The sequence below is a fragment of the Thamnophis elegans genome, chromosome 3, assembly GCF_009769535.1.
Source record: "Thamnophis elegans isolate rThaEle1 chromosome 3, rThaEle1.pri, whole genome shotgun sequence".
Classification (NCBI taxonomy): Eukaryota; Metazoa; Chordata; class Lepidosauria; order Squamata; family Colubridae; genus Thamnophis; species Thamnophis elegans.
In genome coordinates, this window is record NC_045543.1 from 21,435,529 (window position 1) to 21,448,364 (window position 12,836).

A 12,836-nucleotide genomic window follows, 5' to 3' on the forward strand; every position below is an offset into this window, starting at 1 on the left:
CCGTTGGCTCAACAAAGCCCCTCTAGATGTATTTATAGAAGAGAGAGAGAGAGGCGGGGGGAAGAACTCACTCTGCGTGCACGTAGGTCCTTCCCAGCCTTCTTTGCAAACGCATGTGAAAGACTCTCCACTTACAACACATGTTCCCCCATTATGGCAGGGGCTTGGCAGGCAGCTGCTGTTCCGTGCTGTAAAAAAAAAAGATAAAAAGCTTTGCTGCCGGTCTCTTCGGCCCACAACTCGGGAGAAGGAAAGGCGAGGACCCACTGGTTCATACCTATATTGCAAGTGGCTCCATCCCATCCTGCAGGGCACATGCACTTGAAGACGTTGCCCTCATCGTAACACGTCCCTCCGTTGTTGCACGTGGCTTCGTCGCACTGACTGTCACCTACCCGATGGGGAAAAAGCCAAAGGGTCAATTTTCTCTCAGTAATAACGTTTACTAAAATTTAAAAATAGAAAGATAGAAAGAACTAATGTTTAATGTATGTATGTATGTATGTATGTATGTACGTATGTATATATTCATACATGCATGCATATATGCATATAAATAAATAAATAAATAAATACATACATACATACATATGAAAGGACATTATAGTAAAAAGTGCAGAGAAAAAGAAAAGAATATGTAAAGAGAAAAGAAGAAAGATAAAGAAATGATTTCATCAAGACAAGTAAAAACAATTTCAGTAACTTATCCCTTCTTTAACATTTCAATAAAAGATCTTTTCTTCATCTCCTATCTCCTATCTATAAACAAATTATAAAGCCTCATAATTCAGGCCTCATCAGCAAAAGCCCATTGAGAAATAACAAGATAGCTATTTGAACCTCAATCAAATAAATCAGTTACATATTTCTTTCCTTTAATACAGTAATTTATCATTTCCTCTAAAAATACAACCTTCCCCTTTTGCCATCTCTTATCTATAAACAAATCTTTAAAGCCTCCTCATTTCAATCTAGTCAAAGCTACCAAGAAGCAACATGTTAAGAATCCTCATCTTTGATTCCTTCAAACAGCATCCCACGTTAATTTCTTATCATTTTCTCTTTCTTTTTTTCACAAATTTAACACATATCAAGAAGAACATCTATAGTTCAGTCTTAACCAGATAGCCCAACTTTGATATTCTTCCCAAATCCTATCTATAACAAATTTTTAAAGGGTCGTCATTCTGTCCTGGTCAAGAAATTCCCATTAAGAGCCACTGGAAAGAACACCTTATATATATTTAACCTTGATCAACTTTACATTCCTTCTTTTTTACTTTTAAAAACCCAAAGTGGTAAAATGGGGTAATGGTTGAGCTGCATTCAGCTTAGTTTCAAATTCATCAGGGTCCGACACACTCCTTTTTTTCAAAAAAAAAATATTGATTAAAGCTTATCGCAATCTTTTCTCCCCCACTCAGTCATAATAGCTTATATGAGCTGTGTCCCGCCCACTTCCTGTCGTCCCCCTCCCCAATATAAGCCCTGGTCCCTCAATGTTGATGGACTTTTCTAACATATAGGGAAGGTGTTGAGAAAAGGGCACCATCAGGTTGAGGCTGGGAACATTTCCCCATTGATCCCTATATCCAAAATGATGCAGGGTTGTGAAAAGAAATGGGCCCTGAACTCATGCAAGGCAGAGATTGGCATTATGTAACTTCAACACTGGGGTTCATAAACCAGCTGGCCTTGAACCACAGGATGCTTTGTCTATGGGGATTCTCAAGTCATCCAGGTTATGGCTGTCCCAGAGGTGCTTTTTCAAAAGGCAACTGGACTTCCTTTGTTTCTCTTCAAAGACATTTTGCTTTTCATCCAAGAAGCTTCTGAAGATCTTCAAGCAAAAACAAAGGAAGTCCAGTTTCTTTTTTTTTTTTAAAAAAAAGCATCTTTGGGACACAGGATACTTTGAACACTTCCAAGGGCAGAGGAATAGAAACCCACCTTCTACTCTGAAGACAATCACCTTACTGAGTGAATTCAGGCACCAAACATAACATTCTGAATACCACTAGTGTAAGTCTGGAAATGATTGAAAACACTCACGTGAGTGGCAAGTTTTCCCTTTCCAGCCATTTTTACATTCACAGAAAAAGTCATTGACCAAGTCTCGGCACGTCCCTCCATTGTGACAAGGGCTTTTACTGCAATCATTGATATCTGGAGATAACAGAGAATGTCAGCTGGTTACTCATCTGTAGTAGCTAAAAATATTTATAGAGCGCTCTTCGTCTGCATATTCCTCTTCCTCTTCCTAGCCTATAATTCCTGGATTAAATGCCACGAGATCTTGATGCCTATCGCCCCTATTCTGCACTCCATCCCTGTGTTCCCTTTTGGTTTTTCTCACTATTGAGAAAATTGCAAGTCCTTTGGAATGAAAAAGAAGATGTTATAATTGCACCCTTTCCAGGCCAAAATGGTCCTGGAGACACTGGAGCAGGGGTGGGTTTCAACCGGTTTGCGGCGGTTCCTGCGAACCGGTTGGTTGCCGAACCCGGAAGTAAGTAACTTCCAGAAACGGCGAAGGGCGCGCCCGCCCGCGGTCCTTACCCGGTTTTGATGAGTTCTGCGCTTCCATGCATGTGCAGGATGCATACAGCGCCTGTGCGATCGTCCAGGAGCAGCTGGAGCGTTGTACAGACGCTAGTACGCATGCGTGCACTGCGAGCCTGCACAAGGACGCTGCCGGCCCCGTTCCAACCGAACCGTTGGAACAGGGCGAGAAACCCACCCCTGCACTGGAGGCATGTGGCAAACTCCCCTTGAGGTTAGTATTATTGTCACAAAATTAAAACTGAGGACAACAGTAATACAACATACAAAAGGTAGAAGATTCTTTTCGGGTATAAGGTTCATAAAACGTAAGTCTGGTGGATTCCTAATGGTGTTAGGAGAAGAAAATATCTAGAGTGTAGCTCTGCAAAATACGTCAGCAATTTATTCGGCTCCTAGGGTACAGGTAGTCCTCAGCTTACAACAGTTCCTTTAGTGACCATTCAGAGTCACAACGGCAGTGAAAAAAGTGACTTATGACCATTTTTAACACATACAACCTTTGTAGCAGCCTCATGAACATGTAATCATGATTCATATGCTTGGCAACTGGTTCATACATATGTCGGTTACAGTGTCCCAGGGTCGTTGTAAACAGCTTTTGCAATCTTTTGTCAAGCGAAGTCAATGGGGAAGCCAGACACAATTAACAACCGTGTTATTAACTTACCAACTGCAGTGATTTACATTCACAGCTGTGGCAAGAAAGGCCGTAAAATGGGGCAAAACTCACTTAACTAATGTTCCACTAAACAACAGAAACTTTGGGCTCAACTGTGGTTGTAAGTCGAGGACTACCTTTATTTGCCTTGCAATGAAAGCCTTCCAGTACTTTAGCTACACTAACTTTATACTAAACTCAGATCACTGGAAGCCAACATTCCCTTAACCATATAGGAAGTTTAGATAGGGCACTTCAAGTACACAGATAACTTATATGGAGCAAAAGGATAGCTAGAAGAACGTTTCTCCTGTACAGGATATCCTTTTTGTTCAAGAACATTTATTTCATGTCTTATGTGAGCACGTAAAGATAGAAAAATGAAATGCAAAAATTACCCTTCCAGTGGTGCAACAATGGCTTGGAACTATAAACAGATTTCTCTGCACCCCCCCCCCCCCCCCCCAATGGCTTGGGAAAACTTTCCCAGGCTCCTTGGCTGCCTGGAACATTGTTCCAAATCTATATACTGCTATACATCTGGATGTTGAAGCCGTTCCTTGGGGCATTATTGTTTCGTTTCTGTTCATGCTTTATGATAGCTCTTATTTTATTTATCCTCGGTAAGCTGCTCTGAGCTGCATAAAAGCTGCAGTAAATAAAAGCAATAAATAAATAAGGGCTCTCAGCTATTTAGGGAGAGGTGAACGTAAGACAATCATCCTGAGCATCTCAACAGCCAGAAAAACAAGTAGGTGAACCTAAAGCATCAGCACATAAAGGGCTTGTGGGATGGGCTCAGATGTGAGGTCAAAAAGAGCAACTCTTTGGTTTTATGAAAAGAGAATGAATTCCTCTTTGCAAATTAAGACGAAGGAGGGTACAAAAGTGGGCAGGATAAAACATTCATTTACTATTTCCACAACCCGGGGTAGAATACACACTTGCAATTTCTAATGTTGTATGTAGCCTACAAACTCAGAAAAGTATTTTTGGAGATCCCCAATTCTCTCAATATCTACGCGGGCTGCTCAATTAATGAAGCCCATGGTGTTTTCAAGGGATTTCTCCTCCCTTCCATCTTCCCATCTCCTGGAAAAGGAGGAGCCGCTTACTTGCTTCACAGAAGGTGCCTTCCCAGCCGTCACTACAAATACACTTGTAGGAGTTGATGCCGTCAATGCACGTGCCCCCATTTTTACATGGATTGCTCTGACAGTCATTGATATCTGCAAAACAAGGATTGAAAAGGAGATGAGTAGACCGACGGTGCCCTTTAAAAAAATTAAACAGGGAATCTAAGTTGAAAAATGCCGGGTCCTCTGAACAAAACTATTCTAGCTCTGTTCCTAGAGATATTAAGATTAAATCTGTTTCATTCAACATGCAACTGCTCCACCATGGTGCCTGGCCCTTCGTTAAAAAAAAAAGGAAAGCAGGCTAATAAAAAACAGCTTATTCTTAATATCCCCTTCCCCCCAATGCGTTAAACATTATGTAAGGCAGTCAATAAAAATGGCAAGGTAAGTTTGCTGTGCGCTAGTAGAAGCCTTCTGTACACATGCCCAAGTTAATGTTATAATTTATTAAAAAGTTAAATATTCAAGGGCAGGGACGTCTTAATAAACAATTTCCCCAAGGCTCCAGTCTCAATTCACTGCAGGAAAAAGAGAACTCGGGCAGGGTTGACAAGATGTATGAGGGCCAATGCCACGTCCCAAAAACAAATGTTCTTATTATTTACACAAGGAGCTTCAAGCCTGGATGTAAATGAGAGGAATCAAGATAAGCATCTCCAAATCTTACTTTCATGACAGTAGGTGCCAGTGAAGCCTTTGTTGCATTCACAAGTAAACTTGCCGCCCGCCTGGCTCTTGCACTTGCCGTGGGGGCCACAAACATTGGAAGAGATATAGCGAACCCCTTCTGGGGTGCTGTTGGAAGCGACAGCAACAGTACAGCTGTCAATCACTGCAGAAGAGAGACAAGCAAGCAAAGATGAGTCTTCACTGACTTACCAGCAGCTTTATGGATTTTCCACGGTTGTTGCTGATGTGGGGAAAGTACATTCAAATTAAACTAGGTTTTAAAGCAGGGTTTTCCACAACCTCGGTAACTTTTAAGACTTGTGGACTTCAACTCCTAGGCATATTGGCTGGATAATTTTCTGGGAGTCGAAATCCACAAGTCTTAAAAGTTGCCAAAATTGGACATTCCTGTTTTAAAAGCTTGATAAGAAAGAAGAGGGTAGGCGAGGAAATGCAACACAGTTCAACTGGGGAAGAAAAATGGTTTCCACTTTGGACCTCACCACTTTCTACTTTGAACATATCCACTTCTCCCTTGCCATGGCTTCCACCCAGCCCCAATATTTCCCAGAATGTGGTATGCGATCTTCAGTTACAAAGAGCAGTATACTCTTATGACTCTCCCAATATTGCTATTAAAAATCCCTTTTGTAGTGCAAAAGATGATTCTAAAGCACTTTGTATTTTGTAAGTATCCCCAACTCTTTAGGATCAAGAGCATCATGTAACCAGGAAGGCCAGATTATTATTCCAGTTAGATCAGGGATCATTGGAGGCTGAGGATTGCACTAAACAATTTTAGGATGGGCTTCGAAGCAGATAATTGGGATCGGATGGGTTTGATTTGGATTTCTCCAAGTGAGCAGAGCTGGGATATTCTGTAGTTTTTAAACCTACTTAGAAATGCATGGTAAAGTTACTGGGTCTTCCTCCTCGAAATAGCAGGAGATCAATGGCTGCTAATATATTTAAAGGGCATAACTTAATATTCACTGGAGAAGAGCTTAATGCTGGGAAAGATGAAGGGCAAAAGAAGAAGGGGACAACAGAGATTGAGGTGGCTGGATGGAGTCACTGAAGCAGTAGAAGTGAGTCTAAATGGACTCCAGGGGATGGCAGAGGACAGGAAGGCCTGGAAGAACATTGTCCATGGGGTCGCAATGGGTCGGACATGGCTTTGCAACTAACAACAACAAACTTAATATTCAGTGTAACCACAGTAAATGGAGTCTGAAGGACCCATGTTGCCTCATGGCCCACGCCCGCTAACCTACTAACACAGCACTGATTGCGCTAAGTCACCAGACATATCAGACAAACATCTTGGTCAGGTGATCTTGGGACACTCTGCATGAAGAGCATCTATCATTGTCCCCAGTGAATGAGCGATTGCTACACTTCCTAGCGCAAATGTTCAAACAGCATACCTTCACAAGGAGTTGAGCGGCAGTGATCTTTGAGGTGGGAACAGTTCTTGCCCTCGTAATCATCCGGACAGTTGCTGCAGAAATAATCGCTCTCGTAATTGAAGCACTGGGCCCCATTCTGGCAAGGGTTGGGCTCGCAATAATCTACGTCCAACTGTCAGTGATGGTGGAGAGGGAGGAAAGAAGAGAGGATCTAAGTCAAAGGCTTTATTCATCTTCTTCCCACGGTCACAGGAAGGAAATGTGGAATCTGACCTTTTTTTATCTGCCACCTCTACTGCCTGTGCATGCCAGACACAATGCAGCTCTCACCAGCCTCGCTAAAATAATGTTATCGAACAGCATGCAGAGGCTGGGTAGACACAGAGCGCTTGTAACATGAATGTATACAAATGATCCCCGAGTTATGAATTCCCACACCTCACCCTTGGTGGCGGTGGGTTTTTTTTTAATAAAAAAGTGTCTATTAACGCTGCTCACTTGAATGCAGGTATTCAGCCTACAGACCCAGGAACTGCGCACCGAGTTGGCTCTTATCCGGAACCTGCCTCACCTGACAGATGTTTCCCGAGAAACCAGCCAGGCAGAGACATTGGAAGCCATTGATTTCATCTTGGCAGTGGCCCCCATTCAAACAAGGGTTGCTTGCGCACTCATTGATGTCTCTCTCACAGTGATCCCCGATATAGCCAGGTGGACAGAGACAGCGATAACCGTTCACTAAATCCTGGAAAGATAAAAGGGTGGTGCAAAAACAAAACAAAACAAAAAAAAGAGAGATAAGCTTACCTTGCCAATAAACACAAAGCATTCACACATGCAAGCGGCGCAAAACACAGAGAGGCCGTTTGATGTCCTAGGATGGTGTTAGAGCACGACTGTTACACAAGCCCTTCTTAGACTTCGAGGGAATCCTCAAATTATGATTAGCATCGGGGCCAGAGTTTCCACGGTCAAATAAAATGGTTCTTAAGTGAGTCATACTGAATTTTATGACCTTTTTTTTTGGCCACAGTGCCGCAGAGCCGAGGTGGTGGAGTGGTTAGGGTGCAGTACTGCAGGCCACTTTAGCTGACTGTGATCTGCAGTTCAGCGGTTCAAATCTCACCGGCTCAAGGTCGACTCAGCCTTCCATCCTTCCGAGGTGGGTGAAATGAGGACCCAGACTGTGGAGGCAAGTTGCTGACTCAATTTGCTAAAAAAATTTGTAAACCGCTTAGAGAGGGCTGAAAGCCCTATGAAGCGGTATATAAGTCTAATAAATAAATAAATAAATAAATAAACAAACAAACAAACAAACAAACTGAATCACTGCAGTTGTTCAGTGAATGACATTGTTGTGAAGGGAAGCTGGCTCCCCCCATTGACTTTGCTTGTCAGAAACTGGCTGGGATAGACGCAAATGGCGATCCTGATGCCAGGATGCTGCGACCGTCGTAAATACAGGTAGTCCTCAACGTACGACCACAATTGAGCCCAACATGCATGTTGTTAAGTGAGAAATTTGTTAAGTGAGTTTTGCCCTACTTTATGACTTTTCTTGCCACACTTGTTAAGTGAATCACTGTGGTTGTTATATTAATAACACGGTTGTTAAGTGAATCTGGTTTCCTCTTTGACTTTCCTTGTCAGAAGGTTGTAAAAGGGGAGCACAAGACTCCGGAACTCTGCAACCATCATAAATGTCAGTCAGTTGCCAAGCATCTGAATGGAAATCACATTCCCATGGGGATGCTCCAATGGTCGTAAGGATGAAAAATGGTCAGAAGTCACTTTTGTTCAGTACCGCTCCACTTTGAATGGTCACTAAATGAACTGTTGTAAGTCGAGAACTAATCCTGCACATGCTGATTACCAATGTAACTGTGGGGATGCCGAACGGAATGTAAAACACTTTTTTCAGCACCACTGAAACTTTTCAAAATGAATGGCTGTAAATCGAGGACCACCTGTGCAATGCAAATCCACTAAAGGACAATGGGGGAGAAACCAAGCAAACCAGAGGGATTTGGAATCACTGCATCATCAGAGCTAACCAGACAGGATGAGGCAGTGACACTGGTTCATTCCTGCATACACAGTCTGAAATTCATAGTCTAGAGCAGGAGTGTTAAACTCAAGGTCTGGGGGCCAGATTCGGCCTGCGGGGTGCTTAGATCTGGCCTGTAGAGCCACCCTGGAAACAGCAAAGGACCGGCCTACAGTGCTTCTGCCAGCAAAAACAGAGCTCAAGAATAGCAATAGCAATAGCAGTTAGACTTATATACCGCTTCATAGGGCTTTCAGCCCTCTCTAAGCGGTTTACAGAGTCAGCATATCGCCCCCACAGTCTGGGTCCTCATTTCACCCACCTCGGAAGGATGAAAGGCTGAGTCAACCTTGAGCCTGTGAGATTTGAACCGCTGGACTGCAGATAACAGTCAGCTGAAGTGGCCTGCAGTACTGCACCCTAACCACTGCGCCACCTCAGCTCTAGGCCGCAGGTGGCCCTCCTGAGCTCTGTTTTCACTGGCAGAGGGTTGCAGGAGGCCATCGCAGCCAAAAACAGAGCTCGGGAGCTCATTTTTGCTGGCACAGGGTTGCAAGGAGGTCGTTACAGCTGAAAACAGAGCTTGGGCCTTTCAGGCACCCCCAACGCTAGTGACATTGAGCTGGCCATGCCCACCCTAGCCATACTCACCCCGCCCCCCTAAAGTCAAACAGAACCCTGACGTGGCCCTCAAATGAACTCGACTTTGACACTCCTGGCCTAAAGGGAGAGAGATACTTACAGGAGGACAACGCTAAGGATGGACTCATGGCACTATAAAGCCCTGTTTTGGTTCTACAATGTTTACCACTTTAATAACAGCCTGATCCTCCTTACTAAGCTAAGCTGGAAAAAAAAAAGGGTTGGAATAGAAGTGGGAGGAAATTCAGGTTTCTCTCCCAGCCTCTTTTCCTGAAAAAAAAGAAAAGAAAAACTCATACATTTTGTGCTCACCACCTAATTTGTGGGTGAGCAACAATCTGTCAGGCTGAACTCCCATTTCATCTGTGCAAGCCCTCCTCTTTCTAACTGGTGAGAGAATTAAAATGAGAAGCCAGTGGGAGCAGAGCAGAAGAAGTGTGCCCGTTTGAATGAAGGATAGGCTAAAGACGGAATACATTAAAACATAGACAACAACTCCTGGGAGCAACCAATTATGCATTCACACATTGAGATTGCTGAACATGCTTTAACAGCATGAGATAGCGTAGTTTTTTAAAATGTGAAAAATGACATAGGAAGGGTGTTATGAAGTTGAATGTCCCTGCAAGGGAGCCTACCATTAACCTCATTTTGTGGCTTAGTGTAAAATGATTTTCTCTTTGTATGCAAGGGCCTAGTTCATGCACCATGCGAAGTCTTAACATGATCATTTCAGAGTCGATTAATCTGATGGAAAATCCACCCATTATGCTCATGGTGTGTGCAAACTATCCATGATTATAACCAAACCATGTGCTTTGTGGGCAGGTTAGCGTGTTGACACTAGCAGTAATGATACTAAGGTAGACAAGCATTAAGTATTGACGTTCATTTCTAGAACAGTGTTTCTCAACCTTGGTCACTTGAAGATGTCTGGACTTCAACTCCCAGAATTCCCCAGCCAGCATTCGCTGGCTGGGGAATTCTGGGAGTTGAAGTCCAGACATCTTCAAGTGGCCAAGGTTGAGAAACACTGTTCTAGAATGACCAAAAAGGTGTTTTCTACAGAAACAATGTGGTAATAAAATAAGCTTCCGCAGATGGGACCAGTAAGAGAGGCAAGTGTATGAAATTGGATTCCTTGGGATTTAAAGAATAAAATGGCGAATTTAAGATTTGACCGGCAACCTTTCCAAAGGGGAGATTTTGTTTCACAGTGGGAACACTGGGCCGAAATAACATGCCACAACCAGCGCCACAACCTTTCTGAACCAAGTGAGTAATTCTGGCTGTCATAGGGGGGCTTAAGTAATTTGATTTTTGTGAATTCAATTATGAAGCCTCCCAATCTGTTCCCTGGATTTGCTTGTAGACTAGGACTTAAAATTATATGTGATCTTTCTCCAATTGTCCACTGTGGAGCTTAATTTAAAAGAGAGAAGGAGAAAGATGGAACCCCGGAGGCGTATTTTGAGAGAAAAGTCTCTTTCGGTGAGAATAATGAAAATTTCACTTTTCCCCCAAATCCCATTCTCAGATTAGCAGAAATCTAGCCAAAAAAATGACACAAGTTCTAAAGAGACTGTGCTGCCTATTCACTCTTCATCACTATTCTCTGCTGAAAATTGGCACTAAGACCCATCAGAAGGGAATCAACCATTACTTTACCTTACAAGTTCCTCCATTCTGACACTGTCCCACACAGTCGTCAATATCTGTAATTAAAAGAAGAAAAAGGAAAAACACAAGCTGAGTGGGAAGGCAACACGGCAACTGAAATCCAAGATTGAAAAGAAAAGAGAAAAAAAAATCAGGGGGCTCTGTAGCTCTAGCTAGATAAACTCTGTGAAGTTTCCTGCTTGCTTTCCTTGAGATAACGTTATTGTAAATGGGTGGGAACCTTCAGCAATTCTTCCAGTAGAGTTAAACTGAAACTTCACATCATTGTTTCAAGGCACCTTATCAGAACCTAGCCATATTGTGGACTAATGGGTCTGATAAAATTGCTTCTTATTCATGCCAGATTGAATACTCCCTTTCTAAAAACATCAGTGACTCTTGCCGCCCCCCAACCTTACTCCTGGCTGAATTATGACAAAATTTAAACTCCAAGCTTGGTGCCGATTGGAACCTTTTGCCCTTCGACTCCCCCCGCCCTCCCTCCCCCCCCCCCAGCCCCACACACTCAAACTTACTTGTCTCACAATTCTGGCCAGTCCAGCCAGCAATGCAATTGCAGTAATAGCTACCAATCAGGTTCCTGCAGGAATTGGCATTGATACAAGGTTTGCCCTCGCATTCATTGGCATCTGAAAAGAGAAAACGAATTGCTCAATGCTCAGCTGTGGGTAGAGTGAAAGAGGAAAGCACACACCCCTCTCTTGTTTTCACAGCAGGCACTCCACGTTTATCAAAAGCTAGGGAACTCTGAAAGATTACACAATTGCACAAGTAAGAGGAGAACAACTTCAGGACTTGGCAACTTGATGCCCTCCAAACATTGGGGAATACAACTCCCAGCAGCCGCAGCCTGTCATCACAAACTAGAGGGAGTACAGTCCAAAAAATTCAGGAACGGCACTAGGCTGCCTAGTCCTGTGCTTAAATCACTAAACCATGTTCTGATTTCTCATAATGGCATCAATAGCATTGAGCCCCCACGATTAAGAGCAATTACTTTTAAAAGGGAAGCGGGAGGCAGGAAGAGTTGAGTGAAGTGGAGATTAGCCAAGGAATAGAGCATCCCCAGTCCTTGGGATTAAAACATGGCCCTCGGAATGCAGGGAACTCATTCTTCAGAGGATCAAGACAGAGGTTGGAATGCAGCTGCAAATTCTCCTGGTAGAATGAGTTAATGAGGCTGGTGGGATGCCCCGACTTTCCCACGAGGCCAAAAGGGAAGGAAAAACAGGAGAGTGCATTGCCTTGAGAAGGAATATTTGCCCTTCACAGCAACCAATTATGCATCGCAGCCGATCCCAAGATAAGCAAGCAGTCTCAAGAGTTGCATAAAGGGGGCTACTCCTCCCCCCAATCACGGTGCAGGTAGATGGGAAGGGCTAAGATAACTGCACAGGTTAGTCTTGTGTCCTTGGGCAAATGGTAAGGACGTTCTCCTCCTCTGACTTCAAGCAACTCCAGAGATTCCCAGATTAGCCATATTTGAATTTCTCATATAATACAACAGGCTCAGATACTCTTGATATTTTCTTCTGCAATTCACGGGGACTCATGGAAAATCTGTTATATTATGCAATTTAACAATCTCCACAGACTGAACATCTTATCTGGGAAGCTGTTTTCATCAGTTTGGCCCATGGAAGAAAAGAACTTGTGGTTTCCCTGATAAGCTCAAGGGATAGCATCCCTCGCGATTATACATACCTATTTGACATGTTTTCCCAGTCCACTGAGGTGGGCAAACACATTTAAATCCATCAACTAGATCCTGGCAAGTCCCTCCATGCCCACAGGGGTTTGGAGAACAGTCATCAATATCTGCCAAGGAAAGGTTTATTTAGCCTTAGGTTAGGGCAATTATCATCTGATCAACCTAATATTAGCAAAGGTGCATCTTTTTGCTGTATAGTATACCAAAGGAAATATCCAACTTTTATATTGTGCCCTTCACTTTTCATTCCTCCCTGCCCCCCCCCCCCAGCTTTCTTTTGTGCCTTGGACATCCTGAAACATTAGTTATGGATTTT

At 43.3% G+C, this 12,836-nt stretch overlaps 1 protein-coding gene across 1 annotated transcript in view; it reads right to left on the reverse strand.

Moving 5' to 3' along the window:
* JAG1 (jagged canonical Notch ligand 1) overlaps positions 1-12,836 on the reverse strand; it is a 62,451-nt gene that overhangs the window by 11,541 nt on the left and 38,074 nt on the right. Inside the window, exons 9-18 of the mRNA XM_032213680.1 lie at positions 12,514-12,627; positions 11,325-11,438; positions 10,798-10,844; positions 7,012-7,185; positions 6,459-6,612; positions 5,030-5,194; positions 4,339-4,452; positions 2,053-2,166; positions 278-391; positions 72-188 (exon numbers count right to left, since the gene is read on the reverse strand). Of these exons, the coding sequence (XP_032069571.1) occupies positions 72-188; positions 278-391; positions 2,053-2,166; positions 4,339-4,452; positions 5,030-5,194; positions 6,459-6,612; positions 7,012-7,185; positions 10,798-10,844; positions 11,325-11,438; positions 12,514-12,627 (1,227 nt within the window). The remainder of the gene's footprint in view (positions 1-71; positions 189-277; positions 392-2,052; positions 2,167-4,338; positions 4,453-5,029; positions 5,195-6,458; positions 6,613-7,011; positions 7,186-10,797; positions 10,845-11,324; positions 11,439-12,513; positions 12,628-12,836) is intronic.